The 20,477-nt window shown below is 45.1% G+C and overlaps 1 protein-coding gene across 1 annotated transcript; it reads right to left on the bottom strand.

The window, feature by feature from the left end:
- Nucleotides 1-652: 652 nt before the first annotated feature.
- On the bottom strand, nt 653-3,430 carry Cited2 (Cbp/p300 interacting transactivator with Glu/Asp rich carboxy-terminal domain 2). The gene is made up of 2 exons (XM_070010859.1): nt 3,176-3,430; nt 653-2,614 (listed from the first exon to the last, which is right to left on the bottom strand). Exon 2 carries the CDS (start codon nt 2,604-2,606, stop codon nt 1,716-1,718), a length of 891 nt encoding a protein of 296 aa, XP_069866960.1. The 5' UTR covers nt 2,607-2,614; nt 3,176-3,430; the 3' UTR covers nt 653-1,715.
- Between the last annotated feature and the right edge of the window lie 17,047 nt (nt 3,431-20,477).

Here is a 20,477-nt window from a genome sequence, read left to right as displayed (position 1 = left end):
TACTGAGGAAATTTTAAATATTCTAGAACAAACTAGGCAGCCTCAAGGTGGAATTCCGCCCCCTCTTCCTTTCAGAACTATAAACTAGACAGAAGCTATTTCAGAGATGAAGCTAGAAAACGTGTGCCTATCCTTAGCACTTTGGATGAGAAATAAAATTCATCACAAGAGATAAAGTAGATTTATATTTAATACCACCCCCATCAATCGCTCGATATATTATTCCAGTCTAGCTCCTTTCAGTAGTTGAATCAGGTATAACCAGAAACACTTGATTTCTCCTCCTCCCGCCAAGTGAAAAGGACATTTAGAATGTTTAGTATTGCAAACCTTTGTAACTAGAATACATTGGAATACCATGGCAGTTAAAAAAAAAGCACTTTGACAAGTCTGCAAGCTTTTGATGAAACCACACCAAGAGGCATTTTACAATGATAACAATGAAGCATTATACCAATTATGCTAAATCCTGCTCTTCTCCTTAAGCTCATGGTGACCTGTTTTAGTGTCCTGTAACTTAGCCTTTGGAGTGCTCTCAGCTGTCAAGTGTTCAACTTAAAGACAGAAAACAAAACAACAACCACCAAAACAAACAAAAAGCCACGCAAGAGAAAAACCAACCCCAAATGACAGCTAGAAAACAAAAAAAAAGTATTTCTTAACTTTTTATTGACATTGGCAAATTAAAATAGAATAAATTAACAAGTATTTTTTCAAAAAAATGTTTTGTACAAAAATACTGTCAAAATTTCCTAAAAAGCTTTCAACACAGTAGTATCTTTTCATGTACTGAATATAACTATTAGCACAGTGTCAAAAATGTTGAAGACAGAAACAAAATAAAAATCTGTGAAATGTTTGCCTGACTACATTCCACACTCTACTGTTCTGTACATACGGGGCTGGGGTAGGGGCAGCAAGGTGGACGTGAACAGTATGACTTTTCCTGATCCAGACGGTTTGACCCACATCTGTTTCATCTTCCAGTTTAGCATATTATTATTATTATTATTTTTAAAGTTAAGTCTGTACTCAAATGCATAGTTAAAAAAACGAAGCGAGATGGCAGAGTTTGTGCAGTAATATCTGCCTTCCGAAAGTTCATGCAACCCACTAAATGCAATTTTTTTTTCCTTTCCCTCGTAAATCTGAACGCAGCTTAGTCATTTGAGACCATGTACAAAATCCACAAGATTAAGCAGTTTGCCAAGGTTAATATCTAACAGTTGAGCACTGGAAAGTGAGAAATAAGGAGTCAAAACAAACAACAACCAAAAAGAAAAAGAGAGAGAGACCCAAGTTAGCTAGATATTTCAACTACATCAGGGAAGTCAATGTCAAGGCTACAAAAAAAAGAAAGAAAGAAAGAAAGAAACAAAAACAGGAGGGAAAAAAAGTGGCAGCGATTTCTTTTTTCAAAACCAATTTGTACAAGTTTATAGTTTACTTTGTTTCCAAGTTCTCAAACCTTTCAGGATGTGAAAAGTGAGATACTGTGTCTAAGGGAATGATTTTCTTTTTTTTTTGTTTTTTTGTGTTTTTTTTTGTATTTGTTTGTTTTGGGGGGTGGATTTTTTTTTTTTTTTGCTTTTTTTCTTGTGGTTTTCTTTTTTTTTTTTTTTGTCTTAATTCACACCGAAGAAGTGGGGGTGGGGGTGGGGAGGGGGGGGGGTTGATTCATTTTTTTCTTTTTTTTTTTTTTCCTTTCGACCCAGTCAGCAGCTTACTCTACTGGGCTGCTGTTTGCACACGAAGTCCGTCATAAAATCAAACTCGTTCTGCCCCAGCCAGAGTTCAGGCAGCTCCTTGATGCGGTCCAAGCCCATTTCTATCACTAAGGACATGAGCACTTCCTCGTCGATGAAATCAGTGTCTATGACATTGGGCAGCATCGCGGCGGGGACGTGGGCCACCGACGCGGCCATGGAGCCGCCGCCGCCTCCGCCGCCCGCGCTGCTCCCGCTGCCCGCGCCGCCGCCGCCTCCACCTCCACCGCCCGAGCCGCTGCCGCCGCCGCCACCACCGCCCGAGCCGCCGCCGCCGCCGCCGCCGGCGGAACCGGAGCCCCCGGGGGTGGCGCTGCCGCCCGAGCCGCCGGGCGCGCCGCTGCCGCCGCTGTGCTTGGGATTGCAATCTCGGAAGTGCTGGTTGGTCCCGTTCATCTGGTGGCCCGCGGCGGGGTGCAAATCCGGCATGTAGTGGTTGTGGGGGTAGGGGTGATGGTTGAAATACTGGTTGTTGAGCTTCTGCAGCTGCATGCTGGCGGGCAGCGAGCCGCCCTGGCTGGCCACCGGGGGGCCCAGGAACTGCGAGTTGTTAAACCTGGCGGCGGGGGCCAGCGCGCCGGCCGGGTGCCCCCCGTTCACCGTCCCCGGCCCCATGGCGTGCCGGATGCCGCCGGTGGCGTTCAGGCCGCCCGCGCCGTAGTGTAGGTGCTCGCCCATCAGGGCGTTGAAGGCGTGCTGGGGCTGCTGCTGGGGCTGCTGCTGGTGGTGGTGCGGGGTCGGGAACTGCCCCATGCTCATGCGGTGGGCCGGGTGGTGGTGCAGCCCGTTGGAGCCGTCCGGGAAGCGCCCGTGGTTCATGGCCATCATATGGTCTGCCATTTCCAGTCCTGAAAGGGCAGAGGGGGGTGGAGGGGAGGGCGGGGAGGGGGGGCAGACGCTGCTGAGACCCGCGCGCCACACGTGTCGCCCACCCCGGCGCACCCCACTTGGCCCCTCCAGCCCTCTCTCGCCACCGGGCGCCCGCCCGCCCGCGCGGCTCCCCCTCGGGTCCAGGATGCCCACCGCTCCAGCCCGTGCCAGCCCGGCTTGCCATCTGAGCGGACCTACAGCCAGGGCAGCGCCGGGGGCCGCTGCGCCATGTCCCCCGGCCCCTGCGATCGGGGTGGTGCGGGGGGGGGAGGTCACCGAGCCCACCCCTCTTCCTCCGGTGTTCCCCGAAGTGGCCTAATAAAGGAAGTGCCCCGTAGCCCGGCCGCGAACTTCAGGCACGAAAGCAGCCCTCCTCATCCTGTTGTTGCACATCCTGTTGTTATTCCCCCGGCTCCGCCTCGCGCTCTTCCTCCGGGCAAACCCTGCCCTCCGCGGGGGACGGCGCTGGCAGCGGGTCCCCCGCCCCTCCCCGGCCGCCCCACGGGCCCGGGTGCACCCGCCCGCCGCCGCGCGCTCACCTTCCGTCTTGGCGATTTCTGCTCCGAAGACCGAGGGCGGGATCGACGGGTCCAGGACCGGCTCAGCCGCGCATAGGTGTGCGGGGTGCGGGATGGGGGGGAGAAGCCTTCGAGGCGTGCCGGGCGCCGGCCGCAGCGCTGTCGGGGCCGAGGGCTCGCAGCCGAGTCGCAGCCGTCCCTTTGATTCCCCTCTCCGCCGGCTCTCGCCCGCCCGCTCCGCAGGACCGCCCGGCAGCTGCCAACAATGAGCTGTGTTTCTCTGGGCTTTGGCCACGGTTAATATAAGGGATTCGGGGAGGGCGGAGCCAAGGCCGCCCGGGAGGGTGATGCGAACAGACGGATTCCGGAATCACGGACCGGCTCCCGGGAGCTGCGGCGTCCCCGCGCGGCCAGCGGCACGTGCGCAGAGAGAGAGAGAGAGAGAGAGAGAGAGAGAGAGAGAGAGAGAGAGAGAGAGGGGGGGGGTGGGAGGCAGAGGCTGTGCGCCCCGGAGCCGCCCGGCAGCGCCCCGAACTCGGGTTTCCTTCTAGCTGAGAAACACCAGGGCCGGATCTGCCACCTGGCCGAAGCAGGGGCGGGGGGTGGTGGTAGATAATCCCTTCGGCCTGGCCGCAGATGGCAGCGCCTGCTCGCGAGAAGCGAGGAGACCTCCGGGTCCTCCAGCGCCCCCCGCTCCTCCCCCCCCTCCCTCCGCAGCCCTCACAGTCGGTTCGCCCAGCGATCTGGTCTGCCCTCTACAGGAAAAGGGGGTTCATCCGCCCCACGCCTCCCGCCCGCCCTGCGCAGCTCCCCCTCGGCTTCCTAGACCTTGCAAACGCCTGCTTAGGCTGCGGGGCGGGGGGGGGGGGGGGATTGCGTTGAAAGCCCTAGACAAGTAATGCCCGGTCCACCCCGGGCACTATTCTTTGTGCTTTTCTAGGGGGCGGCCAAGAAGCTGCATGTGGATTACTCTGCGTAGAGACCGATTCCTCCCCGCCGCCGCCCCCCCCCCCCTTCAAGGACGGGAGCTCTCGGGGCGGGGAGCGGCAGGTGGAGCGAGCGCGCTGGCTTTGCGGGGCCCGGGGCCCTCCGTTCCCCGCGCCGGGGAATCCGGTCCGCACTTTGGGGCCGGCTCTGCGCCGCCGGGTACGTGTGCTTCTACTAAGTTTGCATTTGCAGCTCTTGGTAGCTTTGGCATCCGAGCTGAGGCGTCTGTGCTCTGTAAACAAACTCAGCGATCCCCGTCCCCAGATCCACCTTTTTGCACATACACAGTTACTTTTCTTCTGCTGCTGCCCTTGATCCGGGCGGGGTGTGTGTGTGTGGGGGGGAGTGTGTGTGTGTGCAAACTTGCACAACCTCCCTCTGGGCTCTGCCTGGCGGCTTGGGGTTGGTTTATTTTTAAAGAAGCAAACGGGTTTGTAATGAAGAAATTCGAGGGCTGGGTAGGGCGGCCGCTGGTCGCTGGAAAAGGGAAAACAAATAGATAACACGGCGATCGCTTTGTAAATAAAGTCGTTCTGGAGAGGGGGGGCCGTGGCGGCAGCCGTCCCGCAGGGCGCGCGCACACGCGCGCACACGCGCACGCGCGCGCGCACACACACTCGGCTGGGACTCTTTCTTTTCAGTGAAATTGTTCAGTGGAGCAATAGGCGATAATAATAACCCTGCCTGCCGAACGCGGCCCCACGAGCCCGTTCGCCCATTTGGCTCATTGACTTGCAAATAAAACCCCGCACCCGGGTCCCGGCCACCACCCAGTCGCCGCGAGGAGCTGGGCTGGCTTTCTCGCACCGGCCAGCCGAGCTGTTTCCCCAACACCAGGAGGAGGAGTGGCTCCCGAGCTTTTAGATCGTTCTTTATGTGTGTGGAGGGGGGGGGGGGGAGAAATCCGCGCTCGGAATGAGGACTTCAGGGCTGAGCGGCTTCTTCTGAACTCGATAGCCATTGAAGACTTCCTGTTGCAGAGAGGAGTCGTCTCCCCCCTCTCCCCTCCCCTCCCCCACTCTCCCTCCCCCCTCCTTCCTCCCCCCCCACTCCTTTTTCTCTCTCTTAGCACACAAGACTTCTGAAGGGGGGGGGTGGAATTCAGATGTATGTCCCCATTCAGTAATTCGCAAAAGACACCCAAATCCTGATTCTTTTCAACCGTTACTCCTGTGTCTAAAAATACTGCCCACCCCCCACCCCACCACCAGCACACACTTTCCTCTGTCTTCCTCTCCTTTTTCCAGCTCTTTGGCATTTATAACCATGCATGCAAATAATTTGAAACCTCAAAAATATTTACTTTTGGGAGACTTGAGAAGAGGCCCCGTTGGATGGCTTAGTCACAACAATTCCCTATTCTGCTGTCCACCACCACCTTTATCTATAGGTTAGACATGTGTCAAGGGGAGGTAGAGACGGGGAAGAAACCTGAAGATGCCCCCCACCCCCACCCCTTTTTTAAAAAGATGCTAAAATATTGGTTCACCTTTATTCAAAAATTGCTGGATAGGTTTACTTCCCTTATTCTGCAGTGTCTTGCGACACAAGGAACAGCTTTTGAATGTCTAAATTCCTCTCACAACCATTAAAGACACAGCCACACCGTCCAGTTCCAGGGCTTCATACATATTGAGAAATCTCTGGAAAGGTCACTTGCCCCTCCCCCACCCCTTAAAGGGGATGGGGGCGGGGAGAAGGAAGACTTCTGAGACCAGCAGGTTGGGATCTGGCATGCTTCGTTCATTTATTCTGGTTTATCCTATAGGTGTTTCCAAGTGGCAGGAATTTTCTTAGTGCCCGGAGATACAAACAAGATATGAGCACATGGTCAAGAGGAGGAGTCATACCAACAGGCCTTGGACATTCTGTGATGAATGTCAGGACAAGAACTTTCATGCCAGGGCTTCCCAGAGCACCCTGCAGGGACACCAGGGCCTGTCTTAGAGGTGTCAGGAAGCTTTCCAGTAGACATGGTGACTGCAAGAAAAGTTTGACCACTAGGACCAGAGTTGGAAAATGCCTGGTTAAGGAGTTAACAATGCAAAGATAAGAGACATAGATAAACCCATGAAGACTCTATCTCAAAGCTGAGAAAATCGGGTTGGGACCTGAAGGGGCAGCTGTAAGGTTGTAAAACTGAGAAAGTATATTGCATGTGCGATTGAGCATGGTTTGGGGAAAAGAAAAAAAAATACTGGAAACCCAAAGTCCAGTTAGGAGGCTCCTTGTAATCAGACATGTGTTGTCCTGTCATCCTGGTGGATGTGTGGGGGTCTGCCTCTGATCTTTGCGGTGCTAGTTGGTTTGCCAGGACTGACAAATATCATGCTTCAACGACAAATATCATGCTTCAACGACAAATATTGTCTCACAGTTCTAGAGGCCCAAAGTAGGAGATCACGGAGTTGACAGGGCTGGTTGTGAAGGCTGTGAGGGCAAACCTGTTCCGTAACTCTCTCCTATCTCTTGGCAGTTTGCTGGCAGTGTTTGCCACATTGTAAATGCATCACAGTGATCTCTGCCTTCACCTTGCGTGGCATTTTTCCTTCTATGTGTGTCTCCCTGTCCACCCTCCCCCACCCCTTCCTTTTATTTATTAATTTATTCACAAGGATACCAGTTGTATTGGATTAATGCTTGTTCCTATGAACCTCTTTTTTTTTCTCTTTTTTTATTTTTGGTACTGGGGATCAAACCCAGGACATTGCACTTGCTAGGTAAGCGCTTTGCCCCTGAGCTACATCCCAGCCCAAGAACTCATTTTAACTTGATCTAAATCACATTCTGAGATACTAGGGTTTGGGACTACACCATGATACAATTCAACCCATAACATCTGTGAAGAAACTGAGGAAGAAATCTGGACCTCTTCCCAGATGCTTCACTGGACCAACCTTCTTCCACTTTAGAAACAACGTCCTCCCTGTCTTACCCAAATGGTAATGTCTCTCTTCTTTATTTTATCATAGAATGACAATCTTACCCCCTTTCCAGATAGATGGCAGCTCTCTGAGAGCAGAGACTCAGCCTGTTTGATCATTCCGAGACTGAAACAAGTCCTGGCATGGGGTAGACTTTCACTGACAATGAATATGGATAGATGAATGGATGAATGAATGAAACAGTCATGAGCGAATGAATGTTTTGGAATCCAAATGAAAAGATGGGGAAGATTTTCTGGAGATCAATTTCAAGGGTGGGGTAGAAAACTTCACTGGTAAAGAATGTTTGCTCTGGGACTGGTGGTATGGCGCAGGTGGTAGGATGCTAGCCAGTGAACCAAAGTATCAGGTACCAAGTCCCCATCTCAGATAACAAGACAAAACAAGAACACAGTTGCTCATTGCTCTGTGCATTATCTCTGATATTTATTTGCACTCAATTGTCCTCTGTTTGGAAGTTGGCTCACCCAGGGATCCATTGACTGCTCAGAAATAGAAGACGATTCCTATTAGTGAAATAAAAAGGGAGAGAAATGAAAAAATTAAAGGTTAGTCTTGAGCTTTAGCTAAAAGCTGAACTGTGCTGTTCCCTGGGTGCTGGTGGCTCATGCCTGTAATCCTAGCTACTCAGGAGGCTGAGATATGAAGATTACAGTTCAAAGCCGGTTGGAGGACTAAAGTCCATGAGTCTCTGATCTCCAATTAACCAATAGAAAGTCAGAAATGGAACTGTTGCTCTAGTGGTAGAGCACTAGCCTTGAAGAGAAAAAGTCAAGCAAGAGCATGAGGACCTGAGTGCAAGCCCTAGTACCACTACCATAAATAAAAGTAAATAAACAATTAAATGAAATAATACTTGAGCTAAGAAAAGACCAACTGAAGAGCTCAAATCCAACACAGGTAGTTAAAGCGCTCCTACCTGTGTGGCTGGGTTGGTTCTGAGGGCTGATAAAGAAATCTCCATGTCTCGTATCTTTGGGTGTTTTGTGTCATGTAAGAGTAGGATGGCACCTCTGGCTTTGTTCTTGTATATTACCTACATCACCTTTGATTCTCAACAAGGAGGATTTTTGAGTTTCAGAGTTTTTAAGAAAATGTAGAAAGGCAGGAGTGATGTGCAATTAAAAAAATGTAGAAAGGCATAACAAGAGGAATAGGGAGAAAGTGGGGGAGAGAGAGAGAGAGAGAGAGAGAGAGAGAGAGAGAGAGAGAGAGAGAGAGAGAGAGAGAGAGAAGAGAGAAAGAGAAAGAGAGAGGTTATGAACCTCTGGTTAATAGAGCCAGAGACCCTTTAAGCCACCTGATACCGCCTGCATCCTGAATACACAATGCCAAAATAATACATGCATATCACTTGTAAACTCAAGAATTTGGTTCTAATGAACAGAATACAAAATCATTGAAATCATTACTACACTCCTAATTGACTTCGCATACATTTTCTCATTTAATAAAAAATCGAACCATGATTGTGTGGGAGGCCAGGGCAATGTTTATATTAAAAGGGGTCATTAAACTGATGAAGTTGGCATGCTGTCGTGTAAGCATTTGGTTAACATATAAATATTCTGGGATGATCCTTCGAGCTTCTGATTCAGCAGGCTGGGTTTGGGACCTAAGGATCTGTGTATTTTTAGTTTATTTTTGTGGTTCTAGAAATCAGCTGCAGGGCTATGTCCATGCTGGGCAATGCTCTACCACTGAATTACGTGTCAGCATTTACAGGTTGTTGTTGTTTGTTTGTTTTTTAAAGCTTCCCACTTGATCATGGTGGTGAGTTATGTTTGTAAACCACCAGCAGATGACAACTAAGGTGGTTGTTGACAGGGACAGTAGATGTAGCATGGACCTAGTTCATCCACATATGATCCTACCTACCTGTGTTACCATCTCTTCTCTCTCCTGCCCATAACTGGAATTTTGTCCAGCCTTGAAGGCCGAACTCAGAACCTTTCTCTTCTTTCGAGCTTTTCTTGGGTCCCTCAGATGGAAAGTATTCAGACTTCCTTAGTGTTTCCAAGGGGTTTCGCCTAGGTCTTCCTCTCTGCCCTATTCTGGCTTATTTGTTCCTTCCTGAGGCCTTTTCTGTAATAGTGGAAGGAGCCGCCATGGTCTCCATATCATCCAACAAGGCAACCTTGTACTAGTTTGCTAGCATCGCCGTGCCAAATTAGACTTCAATGAAAGAAATTTATCTTCTCAGAGTTTTCGGAGGCTACATCTCCAAGGTCGATGGCTCATATTCTTCCAAGAGCTCCCTCCTAGGTCTTAGTTGTCCTCTTTGTTGTGTTCAATGTGGTCTTTTCTCTGTGTGCAGAAAAGCCTGGTGTTCCTTGTGGGTAAGTGCTTCCTCTTCTTGTAAAGACACTAGCTAGATTAGATTAGGACCTGCTCTACTGTAATCTTTGAAGACGTTATCTCCCAATACAGCTACATTCTGAGGTACTGGGGCTTAGCACTTCAGCATAGGAAGTTAGAGGGGTTGGGGGTCACAGTTCTGTCCATGTTAACCTTCCTGTGCAAACTCTTCTTGGCTACTTGCCATTTTAGTAGTCTATGACTTCAAGACTAAACTACATTTGCGTTGGTTCTGAAGCTGGATGAGGCCTGTTGAAAGGCAGAAGAAAAACCCAGTGACTTTGATTAGAGAAAAACAAGATCATGTTCAATCAGAATGAAACAGCAGAGACTTTACAAAGATCCTAACCAATTACATGGGACTGGATGGGAAATTGTTGAGTAGCTCCAACAAGTTTATAGTAGGGGGGGGGGGCGCGGAGGGAATGGCTTATGGTTCATGCTGAGTTGGTTGAATCAGAATCAGGAATGGAATGCTGTTATTAAAAAAAAGTTTAAATGGCTGAGAGGTTGGCTCAGTGGTAGAGTGCTTGCCTTGCATGCATGAGGCCCTGGGTTCGATTCCTCAGCACCACATAAACAGAAAAAGCCAGAAGTGGCGCTGTGGCTCAAGAGGTAGAGCACTAGCCTTGAGTTGAAGAGCTGAGGGACAGTACCCAGGCCCAGAGTTCAGGCCCCACAACCAACAAAAAAAAAGTTAAAAACAAAATAAAACTGGAAGTGTATTAAGAGTAAGAAGATCACTCAACAGAGCTGGAAGTAATCCTTTGACTCTGCTTAGAGATCATGGTTGGTTTGTAATGTTACATTTTAATAAAGAATTACAGAAACCAAAGGAGTTTTACTTTTTTTTTTTTTAAAAAGGAAATATATTTTAAAGGAGTAGGAAATGTGACTTTTGAATGGCTATTTAATCTGGAGAAGAAAAGTCTGTCAGGTTACTTAATCCATATGTTCTGGTGTACACATAGGGACATGAATATGGTGGATCCTTCCCAGATGTTTTCCTTTTCCACTGGGACAAAGAGAAAAGGAAAGCTTTTTTTTTTTTTTTTTTTTTTTTTTTTTTTTTTAAAGACAGCTTTCAATGAGTGATTTCCAAATTGTGTTCTGCAGATCTTGAGTATACTCAGTGTTGCTTTTTATGTGCTGTATGTTTCAAAACAGTGTTCTGATGTCAAGCAGTTAGGAAAATGAATATTTGAATGATACTTTGAATAATACACAAGGAAAGCGTAGAATTCTGCTTCTGGATGGCATTTTAAAAATAACCAGTTATCCAAACTTCCTCATTCTCTAAATGAGAAATCTGAGGTCTGTGAGGTTACGAGACTTGTTCATAAAGGACTTCCTAAACATTAGGATTTTAGAATTCCAGTGCAGATGATCAGAGAGATGAGACTGTCTTTATGAAGACGTCAATGAAACATACTACAATGACATTGTAGTATGGAATGTTCTGGGGTCAGCATTTCCCAGCCAGAGTTCTATTTTATAAGGTGCTGTACAAGATACAACAGAATTCACATCAATCTCTACTTTGAAAAAAAAGGTGGGGGGGAGGGGGAGTAAGTCAGGCACTGATGGCTCAAGCCTACTCAGAAGGCTAAGGTCTGAGAATCAAGATTCAAAGCCAGCCTGGGCAGGAAAGTCTCTGAGACTCTTGTCTCCAATTAAGTACCACAGCAGCTGAAAGTAGAGCTATGGCGCAAGTGGTAGAGTGCTAGCCTTGAGCAAAAAAGCCCTGAATTCAAGCCTGAGGACTACCAAGCACACACACGTGTGCACATATGTATCCTTAGTTAAGATTAATTTACCACTTCAAACTGGAAGTTTGAGTCTTTGAATGTGAGCTGAGCAAATACATGGTCAGTTGGCTATAGGCATCTGAGAAGCTAGTTACTGTCTGCCAAATATCCCCATTGGAAGGAAGGGCTTGAACTCAGGGCCTGGGCACTGTCCCTGAGCTACTTTGCTTAAGGCTAGCACACTACCACCTGAGCCACAGCACCACTTCTGGCTTTTTCTGTGTATGTGGCACTGAGGAATCAAACCCAGAGCTTCATGCATGCTAGGCAAGCACTCTACCCCTGAGCCACCTTCCCAGCCCCTTGACTTGTTTTTAATACTTTGTCTTGTGTGGATTTTTTTTTTAAGATAGAAGACTGTGGTCCTGAATAAAACAGACCACTCAGACATATGATCATTATTGACTACGCCCAAATCACCTTCAATTTATTAGAAATAATGATTTGTTCGCTATGTACTAATTGTGGAGGTATGTTTCCAAATAACAGGATGAAACAACTGCTTTGATTCCATAGTAGTTTTGTTTTTGTTTTTGTTTCCCCCCCTTTGTACCAGCACTGGGGCTTGAACTTGGAGTATTTTGTTCTCACTTAGCTTTTTCTGCTCATGGTGGTACTATACCACTTAAGCCACAAGTGCACTGTTGGCTGTTTGCTCATCAGTTCCATACAAAGCCCCTAAAAGCTATGTCTGCCTAGGCTAACTTTGAACCAAGGTCTTTATATCTCAGCTTCCTAAGTAGCTAGGAATGTAGATGTGAGCCACTAGCTCCTGGCTTTGATCTTATTATTTACAAACAAAGCACACATAGTACTTCTTCAAACCATTTTTTCCCCCTAGTTGACTTTTAAGTACAAAACTGAAGAACTAAAGATATGAAAGTATTTTGTAAATAAATGGAAGTATTTGCTATCATAATACATACTTGTATCTTATCATGTATTTACATAAAATTCCAAAAGAAGTATTGTCTATTTTGAATTTATCAGCAAGTTATGCTTTTATTTCTATACTTAATTGAAAATAAATCATCAATGTGAATCTAGTACATTAAAAATCTGTTTATATATTTTAAAAATATTTTAAAAAATTGGGTTAAAGTAAACTTCCCCAAACTGCAATAATAAAGCTATGTGAAATATAATATTTTTATGTGAACTCTATTTATTTTATGTGCCATACAGGTTTTTAAAATGATCTCCAAATGCTTGGGCGATTCATCAGATAATAATGATAAAGCCTCCCAAGGTAAAAATGTTGAAAAATTCTGGTTCAAGCCAATATTTCTCAAGTGTATACCTAAATCCTTTCTAAAAGAAAAAGATCTCTAAAGTCTTAAATGTTTACATAAATTATTTTTTATTATACATATTACTTATACAAAAATAGAAAATAACATACAACATCTTTATAGCTCTTATGCAGCTATAATACTAGAACACATTTATATGTTAAATAAGAATGAAATTGTAGAACCAATAGCATCTGGACCTTTCTCTTTATGTCTGTTTTAGTTTGGCCTAGTGTCTTTTCAGGGAGCACTCGATGGTAAGCAAAAAAAAGATCTAAGACAAGACCATTTGTGGGCGTTACGATGTGCTGGAATTTATATCTATATTAACATTTCATGGAGGTCAACATTATAATCCATCCCAGTGCCAGGTAATTTGTAAATACATGCATCTGCTGGGATCAGAGGGAAGGACACATGGCTCTGCTGGGCCTAAGCCTATCATGTCCTCTATACATCCAGCAGTAGACAAGCAATGGAATCCACAAACAATCCAACGACTGAATGACCATGAGTCCAGCTCTTTGATGCAGCTCTGCCCTAAAATGGGAAGAGCCTAGGCAGCTAGGGTTAGGCAGCTTTCTGTTTTCTTTCAAGTCATCAAGTTATAAATGCCAACAAAACTTGGGAGTTTGTCAAGTAATTGGTGTGCAAGATGAGACTATAGAACCATGGAAAAGATTTCACAAGTGTATGCAAAAATGTGCCTGATGTTAGCCATGCCTTGAATGCTGACCATGGGCCTGCCTGCCTCCCCCTCCCTCCTTTCCCTCCCTCCCTTCTCTCTCTCTCTCTGCTTTTTTTTTTTTTTTTTTTTTTTAATTGAGGTAGAATCTCAGTCCAGGCTGGCTTTGAATTCATGATCTTCCTGCTTTAGTCTCCCTGGTGCTGGGATTGCAAGCATGTACCATACCCAGTCTGTGATGGAGTTTTTGAAGTAGGTTCATAAGAATTGTAGAATCACTGAATGTTACTACTGAGAGGGGACATAAACACTATCCACTCCACCACATTTCATTTACAGATTAGAGAAAGTCAGACTAAGAGAGGTGAAGTGACTTGCTCAAGGTCACAGAGGGAGGGGATCAAGAGCAAAGCCTGAGAGAGTTGCAAAAGATTATGTGAACTGTCTGTGGAGTTCATGCTCTGTTGTTTATGTCCTGCTGATGAGCCTGAAGGGATCAACTGTGTACCAGCTGCCATCTGAAAAAAAAAAAAAAAAAAACCTACATGGAGCCAAAGACTTTACTCACAGTACAGACCAAAGACTGCAGGGTTAGGAGGCCAGTTAGGAAATGCCCAGTTGTTGTGCTTCACTTTCTGGACTGTGGGAAAGATACCTCTTGATCAGTGGATAGCAGAACTTGACCTGGGCCTTATGTGTGGTCAAGCTGGTGGCTGAGCATGTTCTCAGAGAGAGGGCATTAAGGACACTTGCTTAGCCAAAGGCATAGACTCAGGCTTGACAGATATTTGTTGCTTTAGTATAAAATGGTGCTTTAGAAGATAGAAACTAGGTATCTAGACTATGTGCAGGTACTATCACAGACTCTGGTGAAGACTGCTCAGAGGGCAAATACAATCTGAAAAAGGGAAATGCCTGAAAAGGTGTGTGTGTGTGTGTGTGTGTGTGTGTGTGTGTGTGTGTGTGTGTTTGTAGCGGGGCTTGAACTCAAGGGCCTGGGTGCTGTCCCTGAGCTTCTTTTGCTCAAGGCTAGCATCACTTTGAACCACAGTACCACTTTCCGTTTTCTCGTAGCTAATTGGCAACAAGAGTCTGTTAGACTTTCCTGCCCAGCCTGGCTTTGAATTGAGACCCTTAGGAGGAGCTAGGATTACCTGTGCCCAGCTTCCTATAAAGTTCATACTGACCAATGAATCAGGATTTTCCCCTAACCTAATTGTGTCCCTTACCAGTGTGAAAGAAAGTACTCCCCCACCTCTTGCCAGATTCCTGGTTTACTACAAGATTCTTTGAATGTTCAGAACATAGAGGTAAGCTTAAAGAAACACTGAAATCTGAAAGTGTGAAAAGACGGATTCACCCTATGAAAGTGAGTGTAACTAGGAAAGACCCCACAGCTAAGATCAGCTATCTAGAGAAATAGCTCAGCCTGTTATGGGGGGCGGGGAAGGGGGGCTGGGACAGTAGAGAGAGCCCTATCTAATCAAAGTGACCAGTGAGAGTCTTAAGGAGGGACTTTTGTAACAACAGAGTAATGACGCTATCTTCAAAATGCCACAAAACAGCAAGAAGCAATAGAAGTCTTAGATTGGGAAGCTGAAGGCTACTGAAGAACCCAAGGCACATGCTCACATAGTCTGGAATGAATCTGAAAAGCAAGGTGTTTATCTGCCCTCTCCTCTCTTCCAAAGTGAGGAAAGCTTTGGATTCCTTGACAAGGGCCTGCACTATGTGGGAGCTGGGGGTCCCCCACGGACTCTGTTATCCACCCCATTCCCCATGACTGGTCCTCTCTCTGTAGGGATTGTGTGTCCATCAAAGACGTTTCTGATAAATAATTCAACTTCTCTGAATCAGGGTAGGGTGACAAATACAAGGGGACATAGTACTTGGTGGCTATGAATATTTTAGTTACTGAAAAGTATGTCCTTTTCTCATTAAAAATTAATGCATCTAGAGATGAATATCTATTTTACCTTAATTTTGTCAGATTATATAGAGTCTACTTTGTAGTAAGGCGAGAGAGAGAGAGAGAGAGAGAGAGAGAGAGAGAGAGAGAGAGAGAGAGAGAGAGAGAATTTCTATTCTGAAACCTAAGAACTCTGTTCTACAGCATGGTGACTCCACTGATGTACTGAGTGACCAATGCATCTCTCTAGAGAGAGAGAGAGAGAGAGAGAGAGAGAGAGAGAGAGAGAGAGAGAGAGAGAGAGAGAGAGAGAGAGAGAGAGAGAGAGAGAGAGAGAGAGAAGAGAGAGAGAGAGAGACAGACAGACAGACAGAGACAGAGACAGAGAGACAGAGAGACAGACAGAGACAGAGACAGAGACAGAGAGAGAGAGAAGAGAGAGAGAGAGCATATTTTATATGAAGATCACACTTTCCACTTCTGATGTCATTAATATTAGTTTGCCTTGAGTCAAGTAAACTAATTTCATCAGAAATGGTCATCATATTGGCTACCATGCCATTGGATATGCACAGATGAGTCCAGTAGTGTATAGGGATAAACTTCCTTTTCCCTTTGCTTTCCCTTTCCCTTTGCTTTTCCCTTTCCCTTTCCCTTTCCCTTTCCCTTTCCCCTTCCCTTTCCCTTTCCCTTTTGCTTCCTTCCTTCCTTCCTTCCTTCCTTCCTTCCTTCCTTTCTTTCTTTCTTTCTCTCTCTCTCTCTTTCTTTCTCTCTCTCTCTCTTTCTTTCTCTCTTTCTTTCTCTCTTTCTTTCTCTCTTTCTTTCTCTCTTTCTTTCTCTCTTTCTTTCTTTCCTTTCTTTCTTTCTTTCTTTCTTTCTTTCTTTCTTTCTTTCTTTCTTTCTTTCTTTCTTTCTTTCTTTCTTTCTTTCTTTCTTTCTTTCTTTCTTTCTTTCTTTCTTTCTTTCTTTCTTTCTTTCTTTCCTTTTTTTGTGCCAGTCCTGGGACTTGCTCTCAGGGACTGGATGCTGTCCCTGAGCTTCTTTTGCTCAAGGCTAGCACCCTACTGCTTGAGTCACAACTCCCCTTCTAGCTCTTCTCTTCTCTTCTCTTCTCTTCTCTTCTCTTCTCTTCTCTTCGCTCCCTCCCTCCCTCCCTCCCTCCTTTCTTTCTTTCTTTCTTTCTTTCTTTCTTTCTTTCTTTCTTTCTTTCTTTCTTTCTTTCTTTCTTTCTTTCTTTCTTTCTTTCTTTTCTTTCTTTCTTTCTTTTCTGTCTTTCCTTCCCTTCCTTCCTTCCTTCCTTCCTTCCTTCCTTCCTTTCTTTCTTTCTTTCTTTCTTTCTTTCTTTCTTTCTTTCTTTCTTTCTTTCTTTCTTTCTTTCTCTCTCTCTCTCTCTCTCTTTTGTAGTCAATTGGAGTAACAGTTAATTGGAGAAAGAGGCTTTCTGGCCCTGGCTGGCTTTGAACTGTGATTCTCAGATCTCATCCTCCTGAGTAGCTAGGATTATGGGTATGAGCCACTGGAGCCTGGTAGGATAAGCTTTTTAGTGCCTCTCAATACTTGGAAGTCTATAGACTGACCATCAAGTTGTTTAGGGTACCTAAATGGGAAGTAGTTTTGCTTTTGATCTAAATCATTTCAATGATTTTGATAAGAATGGGAGCCCCCAGTTGAGCAGGAATTCAAATAGCAAGTTATATTTTATTTTATAAGAAGAAATTTAATTATTAATTAAATTGACTGACTAAGGTATTTCTCCCCTCTCAAACATAGGATTCAGCTGGGCACCAGTGGCTCACACCAGTAATCAATCCTAGCTACTCAGGAGGCTGAGATTTGAGGATGGCAGTTTGAAGCCAGCCTGGGCAGAAAAGTTCCCAGTGAAACACCTATCTCAAATTAACCACTCAAAACTGGAAGCGGTGCTGTGGCTCAAAGTGGTAGAGCGCTAGCCTTGAGCAAAAGAGCTCAGAGACAGCACCCAGGCCCAGAGTTTAGGCCTCAGGACCGACAAAAAACTAAACCAAATCAAACTAAAAACAAAAACACAGGATTCAGAGTAGGGATAGGAAGGAGGGCAATCAGAGGTCTTTAGGAATGGCTTGTGGCTGTCATCAACAAGCACAGGGCACTGACCTACTTAGCCAACTTTGTGTGTAATGACTTCCATGAGCCCTGGGGTGGGGGTGGGCGTAGGGGTGGGGGGGAGTAAGAGAAAGAAAGGAGGCAGAGACACTGCACCTGCTGAACGTCTGCGGGGTTCCATGCAGGGCGCCATCTGCTTTCATGTACACTGTCCTCCTCAATCTCAGTATCTACTCTGAGGAGAAGGTATTATTACCTCAGGCCCAGAGAAATTAAGTGACTTGACTGAAGTTGCTCAACTGTCCAATGACAGAGCTAAGGTTTTAAAGATAAAATCGGCCTGACTCCAAAGTTGAATTTTTTAAATTGTTTTTAGAAGACAGTAAAGTGGAAGAAGACCCAAACCAAAACAGCCTTGCAAAACAAAGATGCTTGTTTGATTGTGTCTCCAAATCCAGGTTTTCATCTTTCTTTTGTCCATTTTAAGGAAGGACATAAAATGCAGAATTCGTTTAGATGGAAAGGAGGAACATACTATCCTTCCTTCTCCTACCCTCCACCTTCTAGCTTTGAATAAAACGAGCTTTTCAAAAGCTACAGTGAGACTAAAGAACCTTGTCATACAATAAAAATAGCAAAAGATAAACCACAAAAGAGGAAGAACATTGGATAATGCTTTCAGTAAATCCTGGGGCATGCAAACATTTTCTCAGAGCTTCCTGGTGGCCAAGGCAAGGAGAGAAACATGCCACATTACATGGCTTCCTCTGTCAACTCAGGAAAAGAGTACTAATTTATTAAGCGAGATAAACTCTTTTCCTTTGGTGACTCTTAGAAAAGTTACCTATGAGGAATCCTTAAAAAGACATTAGTGACATAAATGAGAAAATACTAGAGAGTAGTTTAAAATGAAACAATAACAAGCTATTTTGGGGTAGGGAGGTGAGAGTCAGTCATGGGGCTTGAACTCTGGGCCTGGGCACTGTCCCTCAGCTCTTCAGCTCAAGGTGAGCGCTCTACCACTTGAGCCACAGCGCCACTTCTGGTTTTCTGGCGATTTATTGGAGATTGGAGTCTTATGGACTTTCCTGCCAGGATGGCTTTGAACCGAGATCTCAGCCTCTTGAGTAGATAGGATTATAGGTGTGAGCCACTGGCACCTGGCAACAAGCTAATATTTTTGTCCATTACAGATAGCCAACTATGACAGAGGGTAAATTTTGATTGTTTACTCAATTTGACACAATAACTTTTGCTAGATTTTTCTCAGAGAAAGTCTACCTGTGAAGGTCTTCAATGACCTTCCACAATATCACTTGAGCTACCATTCTCACGAGATTTATATAGTGTTGGGTTCTTGTCCTAGCCTGTCATATGTTGAGTGGACAATATTTGTGAGGAGTTTCTATACTAACTTGTAATACTTTGTAGAAAATGTCCACACACCACACCCACAGACAGGACTCATAACAGGTTTTGTGTCTTTAGGAAGAAGATTCTCATAATGATTTACCCTTTAAAATGTATTCTTGACAGTGGCTCCTGCCTGTAATACTAACTTCTTAGGAGGCTCAGATCTGAAGATTGTGGTTCAAAGTCAGCCCTGGCAGAAAAGTCCACACGGTTCCCATCTCCAAGGTTTTTCTTTTTCTTTTTTCTTTCTTTTTTTTGCTTATGTGGTGCTAAGGAATCGAACCCAGGGCCTCAGGTATGCAAGGCAAGCGCTCTACCACTGAGCCACCTTCCCAGCCCCCCATCTCCAAGGTTTAACCAGTAGAAAGCCACAGGTGGATGTGTGGCTAAAGTGGTAGAACTCCAGCCTTGGGCAAAAAAGTGAAAAGACAGTGCCTAGGCCCTGAATTCAAGTTCTAAAATGGGCATGCATACACAAAATGTGTTATCAATATTTCTACTTGGGACACTTACAATCATGCAAGCCATCAGAGTGGGATCCATTTAATAATATTCCAGCTGCTCTCTGTTCCTCCGAAAAAACTGTTTATATTTACAGATAGATTAAGTCACAAATGTCTGTCTTTCCGCTTTCTTACTCATTGCAGTAGCAGAAATCAAAACATCTATAGAGTCTTAGTTCAGGATTCCATCATTCTATTTTTCTTCTCAATGCTTGTTATGATCTTAAGATTCTTTATAGTTATTTACTTCCAATTTCTCCCATTTAAAAAAACTTCAGTTACATTTCCACACAGAGTTTCTTTGGGGATAACTTTATATCCACAGAGATTTTTTTTTGCATTTCTAGTATTTTATAGGCATATAACGTTTCTTTCTTTCTTTCTTTTCTTTCTTGGCATGTAAGGTAAACTTCAATAAAATTTCAAGAACACAAAGGGGAAATTGCATTGTTATAGCACAAATAAGTTTACCACTGATTTCTAATGAATTTTGTATGACTGTGATAAAGGTGATGAAGGCAAACATGCTAGGGAGGAATGAAATTTTGTTCTGTTGTAGGAAAAAAAACTAACTTCCATGAAAAATATAAAAAGATGTTTTAAAAAGTGAGACAGAAATTACTTGGTTCCTCTAAACTTGGTACTTGCAGCATTTTTTTTCTTGCAGTATTTTTCAAAGAAGAACGCTCTCAGATAAACTTCGGTCTCCCTTCAACACCATTGCTTACAAGACCATGTACCTTGAACTTGTATTTGACTGCAGATGTTTTGTGGCTGGTTCCAAGTCCCCTGGGCTGCTGGCGGCTGCCTTTAGAGATGCCAGAGCAATGAGCCCATCACCAAGCTATCACATCTGGGTGGTCTTCAACGTGGGAAAGAGACTTTTTTTTTTAACAGGCTGTGAAGAAGCCATTTGGGCAAAACACATTACCTTAAAATATAGCACTTTGCTTCAGGTTCTAAGGGACTTCTTCATCCCCCTCTAAATACGCTTCCGTTTCCTCACTCCCTTGCTTAAAAAAAACATTTATTTGTTCATTTGTGTATTTATCTATTTATGTTGGTCCTGGAGCTTGAACTCAGGGCTTGAGTACTGCCCCTGAGCTCTACTACTTGAGCCACAGCTCCACTTCCAACTTTTTTTTGGGGGGGTGGTTAATTGGAGATAAAGAGTCTCATGGATTTTCTTGCCCTGGCTGGCTTTGAACAGAGATCCTCAGATCTCAGCCTCCGCCTCAGTAGCTTGGATTACAAGCGTGAGCTACTAGTGCCCAGCAAAACTTTATAGTTGGTGATCTGTCTCCTTTCTGAGTACCTACATAGTTTAATCATAATTATTAT

This window comes from Dipodomys merriami, unplaced genomic scaffold, assembly GCF_024711535.1.
Source record: "Dipodomys merriami isolate MVZ:Mamm:240054 unplaced genomic scaffold, mDipMer1.0.p SCAF_8, whole genome shotgun sequence".
Classification (NCBI taxonomy): domain Eukaryota; kingdom Metazoa; phylum Chordata; class Mammalia; order Rodentia; family Heteromyidae; genus Dipodomys; species Dipodomys merriami.
This window is presented reverse-complemented; position numbering and strand designations above follow the sequence as displayed.

Bases quoted from the DNA above. Each gene is read 5' to 3' on its own strand.
- Cited2 (XM_070010859.1), bottom strand. From the start codon at position 2,606: ATGGCAGACCATATGATGGCCATGAACCACGGGCGCTTCCCGGACGGC.